The sequence below is a fragment of the Dendrobates tinctorius genome, unplaced genomic scaffold (genome assembly GCF_039654945.1).
Source record: "Dendrobates tinctorius isolate UK_male_01 unplaced genomic scaffold, ASM3965494v1 ptg000245l, whole genome shotgun sequence".
Lineage (NCBI taxonomy): Eukaryota > Metazoa > Chordata > Amphibia > Anura > Dendrobatidae > Dendrobates > Dendrobates tinctorius.
In genome coordinates, this window is record NW_027361912.1 from 5918878 (window position 1) to 5933563 (window position 14686).

Here is a 14686-nt window from a genome sequence, read left to right on the forward strand (position 1 = left end):
ACAACTATAAATATAATAATAATAATATAATGATAACAATAATAATTATTATTATTCTGTAATTAAATTATATAAATATATAATCTATATATTAAAATATATATAAGCAGCAGTATTAATAATAACAATAACAACAGCAATAATAATAAGTTATTGAATTACCATATATATATATAAACATTTATATATAAAAATATATAAGCAATAATGATAATTTGTAATTCAATAAATAAAAACATAAAAAATTATAATATATAAAATGTATATAACTAATATTATATAAATATTATAAAATAACAAATACAACTAGTACAATTTTTAATTTTAGATTGTGTGATACATTATATTTACGCATTTTCTCCACCTCCGGTGTTTTTTCCAATTTAATTGACATATACAAGAACTTTCTAGATGACCTAGCACATAATAATAATAATCATTTTTATTTATATAGCGCCAACATATTCCGCAGCGCTTTACAGTTTAACAGTTTCAAATCACAAATCATAAGTAACAACGTTAACAATACAATAATTAAAGCAAAATTAGACAACCCTGCTCGTGAGAGCTTACAATCTACATAATTTTTTTTTCTACTATCAGTGCTGTTTTAGGTTTTCTTTACATGCTTATGTGCACACAAAATTTTTATTAGGAGATTTTGGAGCAGAAACTGAGTAAAAACTCCTTAATGTCTCACCTAGATCTCAAATCTCCGCAAAAACTATTTGAATATATTTTTTTTTATTTTACATTTTGGAGAAACTCCAAACTGTTGTTAAATAAAAAAAAATCTGATTCAGCTCTATTTTACTTTTCGGAGAAATTGAAATCTGATATCCTTCTTAACTATTTACCCAGTTATCCTGCTACATGGCTGATTCTGTGTTCCCTGCTCTGTCCCCTGCTCCACCCCCTGCTCTCTCCCCTGCACTGTTCCCTGCACTGTCCCATGATCCTTTCCCTGCTCTGTCCCCAGCTCTGTTCCCTGCTCCGTCTCCTGCTTAGTCCCCTGCTCTCTTTTCTGCCCTGTCCCCTGCTCCATCCCCTGCTCAGTCCCCTGCTTTCTCTTCTGCTCTCTCCCCTGCTCTGTTTACTGTTCTGTCCCCTGCTCCATCTCCTGCTCAGTCCCCTGCTCAGTCCCCTGCTCTGTCCCCTGCTCCATCCCCTGTTCTGTTCCCTGCTCTCTCCCCTGCTCTGTCCCCTGCTCCATCTCCTGCTGCGTCCCTTGCTCTCTCCCCTGCTCCATTCCCTGCTCTATCCCCTGCTATATACACTTCTCCATCCCCTGCTCTGTTCCCTGCTAGCTCCCCTACTCTGTCCCCTGCTGTGTCCCCTGCTCCATCTCCTGCTCAGTCCCTTCTCTGTCCCCTGTTCAGTCCCCTGCTCCATCCCCTGTTCTGTTCCCTGCTCTCTCCCCTGCTCTGTCCCCTGCTCCATCTCCTGCTGCGTCCCTTGCTCTCTCCCCTGCTCCATTCCCTGCTCTATCCCCTGCTATATACACTTCTCCATCCCCTGCTCTGTTCCCTGCTAGCTCCCCTACTCTGTCCCCTGCTGTGTCCCCTGCTCTGTTCCCTGATCTGTCCCCTGATGTGTCCACTTCTCCATCATCTGCTCTGTCCCCTGCTCTCTCCTCTACTCTGTCCCCTGCTGTGTCTCCATGTCTGTTCCCTGATCTGTCCCCTCCGCCATCCCCTGCTATCTTCCCTGCTCTGTTCCCTGTTAAGTCCCCTGCTCTGTCCCCTGCTCTCTCTACTCTGTCCTCTGCTCCGTCCCTTGTTCTGTCCACTGCTATGTCCCCAGCTCTGTTCCCTGTTCTGTCCCCTGCTCCGTCCCCTGCTTTGTCCCCTTGTCTGTCCCCTGCTCTGTCCCCTGCTGTGTCCCCATGTCTGTTCCCTGATCTGTCCCCTGCTTCGTCCCCTGTTCTGTTCCCTGCTCCATCCCCTGCTATCTCCCCTGCTCTGTTCCCGATTATGTCCCCTGCTCTCACCGCTCTGTCCCCTGCTCCATCCCCTGCTATCTCTCCTGCTCTGTTCCCTGTTATGTCCCTTGCTCTCACCTGCTCTGTCCCCTGCTCCATCCCCTGCTATCTCTCCTGCTCTGTTCCCTGTTATGTCCCCTGCTCTCACCTGCTCTGTCCCCTGCTCCATCCCCTGCTCCGTATCCTGCTCTCTCCCCTGTTTTATCCCCCTGCCATGCTTAGATTGAATTTCTCAGGTTTGGATTTATTTCCGATAGGTTTCTCAGTTTGCACTATAAAGATGTAAAATGTGCTTTTTTGGCTTGGGTATGATGGGTATTTCCATTATTTCACAGGATATATAGTTTTGCTCATGTCTGGTTGTAATCCACAACTCTGTAATGAAATGAGATTGTAGTCAGAACACACCCATATAAAGAATTTGGAAAGGAAACTCGGGACTTAAGTGTGAAATATAGGGTTGCAATTCCCCCAGAATAAACATGAAGTGGGCCCCAGCGCAGGTGCGAGTTCTCCCTCGTCCTGACAGCTCGACTTCATGATACCAAATACCCCCCCTTAGTGAGCTTACTCTGCGGAGATACATCCTATTATGTGCTCGTCATGTATCTGGACAATGTTTCATTCTTAGGACTTTTTTTTTTTTTAAATTGGGCCTTATGCACTCGGCATATTTCAAGTTGTATAAAGTCATAGTATGGCGCCCACAGAAACCAATGCAGTCCATACTGGGTCTCAAATTTCATGGAAGCTTACTGCGCCATTTCTCCTAGGGTAGAACATCTCTGAGTGCCAAGGGTAGATTCGTTAGGACTCCATGTACCACTTTACGGCTCTTGTCATTCTGTAAGGGTATGTGCACACAGAGTCTTTTTGTTTTGGGAACAGAAACTCTCCAAGGCTGTATATATGCCCACCAATTCATTTTGCCGAGTTTTTTTGAGCAGAAACTGAGCAGAACCTCCAAGTTTTTGAGTTTAGCAACTTTTAGAAGGATCGAAAGTGTTTCTGCTAAGTTTCTACTCTAAAAACTCATTGAAATACTCCATGAGCACATAGCCAAAATTCCCCTCAAAGGATCAAAACTGCTCAAAAACTTGGAGTTTACACTCATTGACTATATGCACGCAATGTCTTTTTCAGGGGTTTCGCTGCAGAAACCCCCTGAAAAAAAGTTGAAAAAGAATGAACATGTGCATTTCTATGTAAAAATGACTTGCTGTGCACATGTGTAGGCTTCAGAACAGCTTCAGGTTTCTAAAATGTCCACGTGGGTCAAAGAAATAACTTGTCCATGCTTTAGGGATTTTCCGCTCTGAAGACGCTCTGTATTTCACAAGACAAGTCAATGGAGAAGCTCAAAAGACGAGCGGACATTTTTGGTGGGTAAAAAAGCACTAGTGGTTTCATCATTCAATGGAATTTAAAAAAATGACCAGAAAACGACAAAAGAAAAAGACTTCATAAAAACCATGAGGAGACCCACCAAAAAAACGTTGGTGGCTAAAATCGTAAGAAAAATGCTCAGGAACCTACAGAAAAACACAAAAAAAACCTTCAGGAGAAAAAAAACCTCCGGAGGTTCCTGAAGCGTCTACTGGTTTAAAAACTTGTTGGGCTAGTCTGAGATTAAAAGAAGTTGTGTGCACATAGACTTAGGATAGAACTTTGAGAAGATTTTGGAGCAGAAACTGAATGAAAACTGAACGGAAACTCTCCAAATCCTCCTCTAAATCTTAAAAATCCTCAATAACATTGAGTTTACTCTCAGTTTCTGCTCTATTAACTCTGGAAAAAAACTCAGTGTGCACATACCCTTAGAATTAAAACCTGCAAATTCTCTCTTTCCGGTGGAAGCATTTTTTTTGCAAGTGTGGCTAAAAACGTTGGGTTCTGACCCGTCTTTATTCACGCTTTAAGATTTGGGGAAGGGTCGAACACCGAGTAGCAGTCTTGTACAGTATGGGCAGTACGTGTGAGCTTTAGCCTACCAGAAAAGATCTAATTTGCATGGTTTTCCCATAGAGCATTGTTAATAAGACTCCATACAGAGCGGGTCTCCTTAAGGAGAGTCAGGTCCTCTTAAAATACTATTGAAATCATGTAAAGCTTATATTAATCCCACGAGCACAAAGTCTCTGTATTATTCCTGGCTGAGCACATGAATAATATAGGTGTTATATTCCACTTTTAGGGAAGAGTCAGACGGCCGTATAAATTGGACTGGGATCGTAACTCAATGCTTGGACTGGCTGGAGGCTCTCCCGTCTGGCGTGTGACATCATGTATTTCTATGCAGCTGTCATGCTCGGGTGGGAAGAGCCGCCGGCCAGTCGGACATTGCGTTCCGATCCCTGTCAAATTTATATGGGCATCTGACTCTTCTCTTAATAATACCCGGGGATGGTTATAATTTATTTTTTATTTTCACTTTAATATAGATAGATTTTTTTTTTTCATTGTATTTATATAAAACGTTCCCTTTTTTCTTACCATATTTAATTTTGGATCTTTTTGAGTTTACATTTCTAACTTTAATGACTGCTTTTTATTGATAAGTTGTGAAAATATTGAAAATTGAATGTAATAAAAAAGTTAAAAATATTTGAAAAACATTGGTTAGCATGTATGTTATGTACATGCATCTCATATATAATACATGTAATATTCAGACACATCTTGTTGGCACTAATTTGTATATTGTTGAGATGTTACCTAATGTGATGCCCACATAACTTTGCCACCAGATTTGTCTATTACTGGCATAAATCCAAGGGAGATGACCGATAAAGTGAGGTAAAGTAGCCCAAGCTCTACATAACAGGACAATTTTTTTTCATATGTTTACAGCCACACCATGCATCAAAGCCATCAGTCCAAGTGAGGGTTGGACAACCGGAGGTGCTATGGTCATCATTATCGGGGACAACTTCTTTGATGGTCTTCAAGTGGTGTTTGGGACGATGTTGGTTTGGAGTGAGGTTAGTACATTTTATCTTGTTTTTATGACAGTATGGATATTAGTTAAATCTCATAACTTGGTAAAATAAAGATAGTATCTAAGATTTATCTGTTGGGCAAAGACGTAGTTACTGGGTCAAAAAAAGAAAAAAACGGGCATTGATTGACCAATTTGCCATAAAAGTCGAAAATGCCTGTATATAGAAAGGGATAGAATATTACTTTACAATATGAGACAATATCTTGCTAGCTTTCCATGCAGCAGACTGGCATTGATCTCTATCATTTAGCTTATCATTGATAATAATAGTTAGTTCTCAATCATTTTCATTTAGCGTATACAGTGGATACGGAAAGTATTCAGACCCCTTTACATTTTTCACTCTTTGTTTCACTGCATCCATTTGGTAAATTCAAAAAAGTTCATTTTTTTCTCATTAATGTACACTCTGCACCCCATCTTGACTGAAAAAAACCCAGAAATGTAGACATTTTTGCAAATTTATTAAAGAAGAAAAACTGAAATATCACATGGTCATAAGTATTCAGACCCTTTGCTCAGACACTCATATGTAAGTCAGATGTTGTCCATTTCCTTGTGATCCTCCTTGAGATGGTTCTACTCTTTCATTGGAGTCCAGCTGTGTTTAATTAAACTGATAGGACTTGATTTGTAAAGGTGCACACCTGTCTATATAAGACCTCACAGCTCACAGTGCATGTCAGACCAAATGAGAATCATGAGGTCAAAGGAACTGGCCAAGGAGCTCAGAGACAGAATTATGGCAAGGCACAGATCTGGCCAAGGTTATAGAAGAATTTCTGCAGTACACAAGGTTCCTAAGAGCACAGTGGCCTCCATAATCATTAAATGGAACAAGTTTGAGACCACCAGAAGTCTTCCTAGACCTGGCCGTCCAGCCAAACTGAGCAATCGTGGGAGACGAGCCTTGGTGAGAGAGATAAAGAATACTGAGACCACTGTGGCTGAGCTCCACAGATGCAGTGGGGAGATGAGAGAAAGTTCCACAAAGTCAACTAACTAAAGTCAAACCTCTTCCAGAGTGCTCTGGACCTTAGACTTGGCCGAAGGTTTACCTTCCAACAAGACAGTGACCCTAAACACACAGCTAAATTAACAAAGGAGTGGCTTCAGAACAACTCTGTGACCATTCTTGACTGGCCCAGCCAGAGCCCTGAGCTAAACCCAATTGAGCATCTCTGGAGAGACCTGAAAATAGCTGTCCACCAATGTTCACCATCCAACCTGACGGAACTGGAGAGGATCTGCAAGGAGGAATGGCAGAGGATCCCCAAATCCAGGTGCGAAAAACTTGTTGCATCATTCCCAAGAAGACTCATGGCTGTACAAGCTCAAAAGGTGCTTCTACTCAATACTGAGCAAAGGGTCTGAATACTTATGGCCATGTGATATTTCAGTTTTTTTTTTAATAAATTTGCAAAAATTTCTACATTTGTTTTTTTCAGTCATGAAGGGTGCAGAGTGTACATTAATGAGAAAAAAATGAACTTTTTTCAATTTACAAAATGGCTGCAATGAAATAAAGAGTGAATAATTTAAAGGGGTCTGCATACTTTCTGTACCCAATGTAAATATAATTAATAAATCTTTTCCCAAGATGTATAATATTGCACTCATCAATATGAAATCCTATCAGCCAATTTTGCTGCCCATTTGGCTAATTTTTCATACTTTCCGTGTGCAAAGGTAATTTTGAAAGGAGGAGGTGAGCTTTGATATCACCTATTCTGAATGGTGGGTCCTGTGTTATCATCTGTCATTGTAATGCTGTCTGTGATGATAATGAGACTTCTGAAAAGTTTTCTATAGAAAACAGGAAGTTTGAGTCTAATATAGTCCCAGTGGCCAGGGTGAAATTTGAAAGATTTTTAATTTTTATATAGATCATTATATGAAAAATAAAAAAAAAAATGCATTGCCAACTTTTTTTTACAGATATTAAACATAAAAACCTGATAAAACAATAGGTTGTTTTCTGATAACACATTTCCTTTAATATTTTAACAAACTGCTTTTCTTATCCACAGCTTATCACTCCACATGCCATCCGAGTGCAGACTCCGCCACGGCACATCCCAGGTGTGGTAGAGGTGACATTATCATACAAATCCAAACAGTTTTGCAAAGGAGCCCCGGGGAGATTTATATACACAGGTAAAACATAGGGACCAGAAGTTATTTTTAGGTCACTTGTTGTCTATTTCTCACCCCACGCAATCCCTTCCACCGTAGTATTGTTCTTAAAGGGGAAGATGACCAGTTTGAAAAAAAAACATATTTGGAAAACTCACAACACCCAAACAAATTTCGCAAATGTTTTTTATTTTTAAATTTTTCATACATAGTCATCTTGCACTTCTTATCTGAAAGTTATCCGTTCCACCGTAGTATTGTTCTTAATGGGGAAGACCTATGTCCTTCCTTGCCTTTCTTCTGGATGAGATGACCAGTTTTTTTAAAAAAACATGTTTGGAAAACTCACTTCACCCAAACAAATTTTGTAAATGTTTTTTATTTTTTAATTTTTCATACATGGTCGTCTTTTACTACTTATCTCAAAGTTTTCCCTTCCACCGTCATATTGTTCCTAATTGGGAAGACCTATGTTCTTCCTTGCCTTTCTTGTGGGTGAGATGACCAGCTTAAAAAAAACATGTTTGGAAAACTCACATCACCCAATCAAATTTCGTAAATGTTTTTTATTTTTAAATTTTTCATACATAGTCATCTTGCACTTCTTATCTGAAAGTTATCCGTTCCACCGTAGTATTGTTCTTAATGGGGAAGACCTATGTCCTTCCTTGCCTTTCTTCTGGATGAGATAACCAGTTTTTTAAAAAAAAACATGTTTGGAAAACTCACATCACCCAAACAAATTTTGTAAATGTTTTTTATTTTTCAATTTTTCATACATGGTCGTCTTTTACCACTTATCTCAAAGTTTTCCCTTCCACCGTCGTATTGTTCCTATGTCCTTCCTTGCCTTTCTTGTGGGTGAGATGACCAGCTTAAAAAAAACATGTTTGGAAAACTCACATCACCCAATCAAATTTTGTAAATGTTTTTTATTTTTCAATTTTTCATACGTCGTTTTCTTGCACTACTTATCTCAAAATTATCTCAAACCAAGAACAAAGGCAAGGAAGGACCAATCTGTAGATCATGTCATCACTCTAGAAGTTTAGTGGCAATATCCTCCAAGGAGTAGAGAACTCCATTTTTATTTTTTCTAGAGAGACCCCCTTCTCTTTATCCTAATCTTAGCTGAAGCGTCATTCAAGGGCATGCTTACCATAGATGTAGCCCATTCAACAGTTATGGGTCCCAAGAGAGAAGAGGCCAAGCCAAGTTGGTGTGATGAGTACTAAAAATCTCCACAGGGCTCCACATTACAGAGGATAAACAAAGGTTTTGGAAATTAACCCAAAAATCTTGGAAAGCAGATGGACACCAACAACTATAACGTCTTCCTGGCCCTGATAGTTATTGGTGTGATGGGGCTAACCGGTTCCAGGAAGGGCCACCATTTTAACTTTACTGACCCTTAAAGATGGGGTAGAGAACTATATTTTTATTTTTCCTATGGAGACCTCTCTCTTTATCCTTACTATAGTTGGTCTATTAATCAATATGAAAGGGTGTACTTACCATAGAGGTCACCCAGTTATCAGTTATGGGTTCCAGGAGGGAAGAGGAAAAGCCCACTTGGCTTTATGAGTATTAAAAAAATCTGAGCAGGGATCCATGTTACAGAGGACAAATAAAGGTTTGAAAAAGTACCGTAGATGGGCACCAACGACTATAACTTTTTTCCTGGATTGGTGGTTAGTGGTGTGTGATTGTTAACCAGTACTAGAAATGTAAAAATAAAAAAAGCTTAAAAAAAGAAATAAAAAGACACGATAAGTACAATAATATTAAATTACACTTTAGCAGCCTAAACTGGAGTTAATAGTCAACATTTCGCACCTTGCTTTGGCGGCAAATTATCAACATTGCGATTCATCGTTATTGGAAATGTTTGTGTCTCGAAGGAGCTGCTAGGTTCAATAAGAAAACATTTATGGTAAAAAACACTTATTTTACATCAATTTGCAAGGTGTAATGTGTGTCAGCCAGCAGAGCAATGGAACATGCTATAGAAGCATTTCCATCTTCCACCGTTCCCAGGATATACAGTAAATCTCATCCAGCTTAATTCAATTGGGGTTTGCAATTCAATGACAGATGAAATGGGTATTATTAAACTGCTTAAACGCACCCACTGGGATTGGGGAAAATCTAAGTTTAGCCAACGTTACTTTTTTTTTTTTAGTTTTTTTTTTCTATTAGATTCCCTCTCGTCTGGCTCCCGTTATATTAAAATTCATGTTCTCTGTAATTACTTAATAAAAAGTAAATAGAAATGCCGCTTCTGTGGGGACGTGACCTTCTCTTTAATAGGAGGATGTTTCACGTAGATAAACAGGAGGCGGAGGCTGTACTATATGTTCTAGTAGTGATTTACCCACATGGTTTATATCGATAGCATTCCTAGTCTACAAAATATACAATCCAATGGATTGTACAAAGGGGTGATGGATCCCAGACGCAAGATCTCAGGTCTTTCGGAAATTTGGGAAACTAAACCTAAAGTTGAGGTGGTTCTAAATGTCGACTAGTGGTTGGCCAAGATTTTAGATGTTTTCAACAGGGAGAGGAAAATAAGCAGCTGACAGACAACTCTGGCAGTGGCATATCTCCTACAAGGATTGGGCAAAATAATTCAACATGCCCCATCCTTCTTTTCCCGGAGGATCAAGACAAGAATCAATCATGTTGAATTCTAATATAAAAGATGTTGGATAATGAGCTGAACCTGCCAAAATCAGAGGTTTAGTTAACATTAATTTGTACATACTATATACAGGCAACCTCAGGAAATGGAAGGAATATGGACTCCACTTGGTATTTGACCCAAAAGCTGGGGAGGTAACCTTTGGTGGTGACTTTATCACGCCACCATGTAGGTTCTAACATATGATTTTACTCTGCATCCTTCTATTATTACAGTTTAATCTCCTGTTGACAAGATGAGGGGCTGATTATGGAGTCCCATGAATTGGACACTCATATAGATCCCTGACGTGCAATAGAGTAATGGAGATACTGGTCCTAGTCCTGAAACAGATGTTGGAGAGGGACTCATTTACTCCAAAGATATCATTGAATATCATCACTTCCAAAATATATACAGATTGATGGGATAAACGTACACCTTTTATGGTCTTCTAAAAACCCACTTATGTAATACATGAAAAAGGAAACAACATGAGGAGTGGTCTACTGGTCTTTCTTAGATAGTCAAGATGGCTACCAACTACAGATATGTCTTTCTTTACATTTCTTCTTGGCTCAAGACATTTAAATGGCGAAGATGACCTGCTTAAAAAAAGGCATATCTCTGGGCGGCGGGTTTCTTGTGCTATATGTGTCTGCATGAGAATTTTTTGGATTTTATGAAAAAGTGGAGCCCTTAGCGAGATTCGGGGTAAGTATGGTGGACACATCCATATCAGCTTATCTAGTAAGACCACAACTATGAATTAATTGGCGACTCCTTTATATTCTACATACATTTACATGATCACTAATATGATTGTTTTCTCTCTCAACAGCATTAAATGAGCCTACAATTGATTATGGATTCCAGAGGTTACAGAAGGTGATCCCTAGACATCCTGGAGACCCTGAGAGGCTTGCAAAGGTAAGACGAGCATAGCTTCCTACTAGGAAATGCCCACAGCAGATGTTTTATATGCCGTTCTTCAAGGACACATTCTGCCAATTTGCAATTTTAAGATAATACGTTTAAGCAAAATAGTAAAAGTGGAAATTGCGGACTACAGGGCAAAAAAGCTTAAAAAAAATCTGCTTTATTAAAAAAATAATTATATACATATATTGTATACAGCACATATATTCAAAGTCAGCCTCATAGTGATGGGACCAGGACCAGGGACAGCTCCATCCAGTGCCCCCTTTGTCTTGAGTGTCACCAAGTCCTTGGAAATTTCTGGTTCTCGTCATTCACCAGTTTCTTCTATTTTCCTTAGGAAATGTTACTTAAAAGAGCAGCAGATTTGGTAGAAGCGTTGTATGGGACCCCACATAATAATCAGGTAACGATTCTTACAATCCTTCTTGGGAGCAAATTTCTCATGTTTAGGTCTTTGATCTTCTTGATCATCTTGACAACCTTCTTCTTCCTTTTTCCAACAGGATATTATCCTCAAGAGAGCGGCGGACATTGCTGAGGCTTTATATAGTGTCCCTCGCAACCACAATCAAATCCCTACTCTCTCAAGCTCTCCTGTACACGGTGGCATGATGGGCATTAATTCATATGGAGGGCAACTAGGAGTCACAATTTCAGAAACACAGGCCAATAATCAGGGTAAGTGGCATCGTACAATGTGTATTTATAGGATCCGTGATCTCGCCTAGTCTTTGTACTTCCCGTCATTACCATTTTGATTGTTTCTACTGTTCGTCAGATCTCCCGTCATAACAGATCATCCTTTATGTGTTTCCTCCACAGGATACATAAGAAATACAAGCAGTATCTCCCCTCGCGGCTATTCCACCAGTTCCACCCCACAACAGTCTAATTACAGCACCCCTAGCAACAGCATGAATGGCTACAGCAACGTCCCAATGTCTAACCTGGGGGTCCCTGGGTCTCCAGGTTTCATCAATGGTTCACCCACTACATCGCCCTATGGCAGTGAGTAATTTATCCACTCTACTGATGGAATATATAGGCTGAGACAATTTTACAGATGTCTTCTTTCCTCTCGAGGTTAATGGTGTGAGATGACTAGATTAAAATATATATATATATATATATATATATACTGTATATATATATATATATATGATTTTGTGATATTCAATCACGAGATGTTTATGCTGTAGTGTCTATATGTTTTCCCCCAGTGGCTGTGGTATGAATTGCAGCCTGTCAAGGTTTTGCTAGAATGAATGTACAGAATTTGGCTTGCCTTTCAAAGAATAGTTTTAATTGTCCTAATGGCTGTGTCTTTACTCATGCCTTATTTTTCTGCAGTCATGCCGTCCAGCCCACCTTCTGGAAGTTCATCCATCCTGCCTTTTTCCTCCTCCGTCTTCCCTTCCATGAAACAGAAGAGTGCCTTCGCCCCAGTTATTCGACCGCAGGGTTCCCCATCTCCAGCCTGTTCCAGTGGAAATGGTAATGGTTTCAGAGGTGAGGGCATCCCACATAGCATGTTTTGAAATGTTTAAAACAAAAAGTATATTTTTATATGGAAAACAAGGCATAGTATCAGGAAAGTTCTAAGGTGACCATACATATTTGATGAATGTAGCCTGAATCAGGGGTGGACATTCCATATATATATATGCAGCTGCATAGGGGTCTTTTGACTAGATGCCACCCAGTGAGGTAATACTTACGTATACACTACATGATTCCCTGACTCATTCAAACTCACAACCTGTAATATGGCATCAAAAACTTTAACAGTGAGCCACAGACTGTACTACTATGTATAAGATAATTTTCTCTGCCCAAAAGTTTAAATAGTATTCTTCTTCTTTACAGGCATATTGTACTGGTACATGAAAAGTATAAATAGTATTCTTCTTCTTTACAGGCATATTGTACTGGTACATAAAAACTTCTCTATATGCCAGCACATCTCTATTTACTAGTATATTAGGCCACATTCACACATTAAGTATTTGGCCATTATTTTACATCACTATTTCTAAGTCAAAACCCCCCAAAAATGTCACAAACCAGAAAATAGCTTTAAATTATTTGATTTTCCTGTAATTGTATAAACCCCTACAATACAGTAAAGAGATTATTTATTGTGTTAAAAAAATGGCGCAATTATTTATTTTTCCTCTGTAGAACCCATAAAAAAGTGAACACGTAATGCTTACAAAGATTTCTGCCAAGATGTAATTAAATAATCTTCAGGTTGTCTTGCTAAAAAAACCCCACTGTGCATAGGTATATATAATTGTGGATCTTGTATATGCTTGTGCGCGTGTGTGTAATGTACAGTGTATATGTGTGAACACGTCTATTATGTATTATCACGTGTAGTTTTTAGATATGTGTTGGAATGTGTGTATGCCTGTATATACATGTGTGTATAGGTAGGTAGTGCCTGACAGAGGTGGACCACATGTTTTCTACAGGGGACCCTGTATCTGTTTCTGTGCTCTCTATTAATCCTCCAACTGCCAGTGCAAAAATTGCACCTTGCGGTCCCTGATTCACCCTGTCATTACTACTTAGTGTGTATGAAAGCGGAACTTTACAGATAAAAAGACATATTCCATTTAAAGGGGAAGTTCACATTCTCCTGAATATATATATTTTTTTTTTAACTTCACTGTCCAGTAATGTAAGGGTATGTGCATACGGTGCGGATTCTGCTGTGGATCCGCAGCGTTTCTGCAGCTGCGGATCTGCAGCAGATTTAGGTGCGTTGTACAGTACTATTGTTTTCAATGGTAAACTGGAAAACACTGTGCACATGCTGCGGATTTTTCCGCGCGGTTTTGCTGCGGTTTACAATCCACAGCTTGTCAATTCTTTTGTCCAGAAATGCTGCGGTTTCACACCTCATCCATTATGAGGTGTAAAACCGCAGGGCAAAACCACTACAAAATCCGCAGAGGCAAAAAACTCCGTGTGCACATAGCCTAACATGTATATACCATTCCCATGATCACGGAGTGATGTTTGCTCTCTCCAATGAGTCTGGCACCTTACATAAGCGACTCGCAGCCCCAGCTAGTTCTACTGAAGCTTCACTGTCCCTCTTCCTTTGGGACCTGTCAAAAAGCATGAGCAGAGAGGCTGCTGGGAAATCTCTACAGGGATCCCAGCATGGGGCTGTGCTGTTCTGCTTGACTAAGGGAGAAAGAGACAGGGCTACTCACAAAACTTCATATCGACATGTGCAATGCACAAAAGGCTAATAGAATGACATATATTACATAATTTGTAAATGATATTAGATTATGCTCTTTTACATTGTTAGGATATATTATTTATAATATGCAATGTTATATTATATTATTGCATTATATTTATTATTTAAATTATTTATATGATATTATATTATTATTTATATTACATTATTATTTTACTTATCTATTTATATAATAATAAAATGCTTTATATTGTATTATATTATATATTATATATATTATATAATATATATTATGTATTTAGATTGTGAGCCCCATCGGGGACAGTGATAATATGTGCAAACTGTAAAGCGCTGCAGAATATGTTAGCGCTATATAAAAATAAAGATTATTGTTATTATTATTATTATTATATTATTATTTATATTATATTATGTTATATTATAATATTTTTTATATTATGCTATACTATTATGTGCTATGCTGTTTTATATTATTATGTATATTTGAATTATATTATTATTTATATTATGTTATAATATTATGAGTTATATTTTATTATTATTTATATTATATTGCTATATTTTGATGATTTATATTATATTATCATGTTTATATTGTATTATAATATTATTTCTATAATATTATTATTTTATGTGATTATATGTTATTTACATTATGATATGCAATTATGTGTTATATTGTATTATATTATTATTTATATTATT

The 14686-nt window shown here is 38.4% G+C and overlaps 1 protein-coding gene across 2 annotated transcripts in view; it reads left to right on the forward strand.

Moving 5' to 3' along the window:
* Nucleotides 1-14686, forward strand: part of EBF2 (EBF transcription factor 2) — a 149147-nt gene that overhangs the window by 123906 nt on the left and 10555 nt on the right. For both annotated transcript variants that reach the window (XM_073557143.1, XM_073557144.1), the window contains exons 9-15: nucleotides 4832-4962; nucleotides 7013-7139; nucleotides 10643-10731; nucleotides 11081-11146; nucleotides 11247-11421; nucleotides 11566-11751; nucleotides 12094-12252. In XM_073557143.1, coding sequence (XP_073413244.1) covers nucleotides 4832-4962; nucleotides 7013-7139; nucleotides 10643-10731; nucleotides 11081-11146; nucleotides 11247-11421; nucleotides 11566-11751; nucleotides 12094-12252 — 933 coding nt within the window. The remainder of the gene's footprint in view (nucleotides 1-4831; nucleotides 4963-7012; nucleotides 7140-10642; nucleotides 10732-11080; nucleotides 11147-11246; nucleotides 11422-11565; nucleotides 11752-12093; nucleotides 12253-14686) is intronic.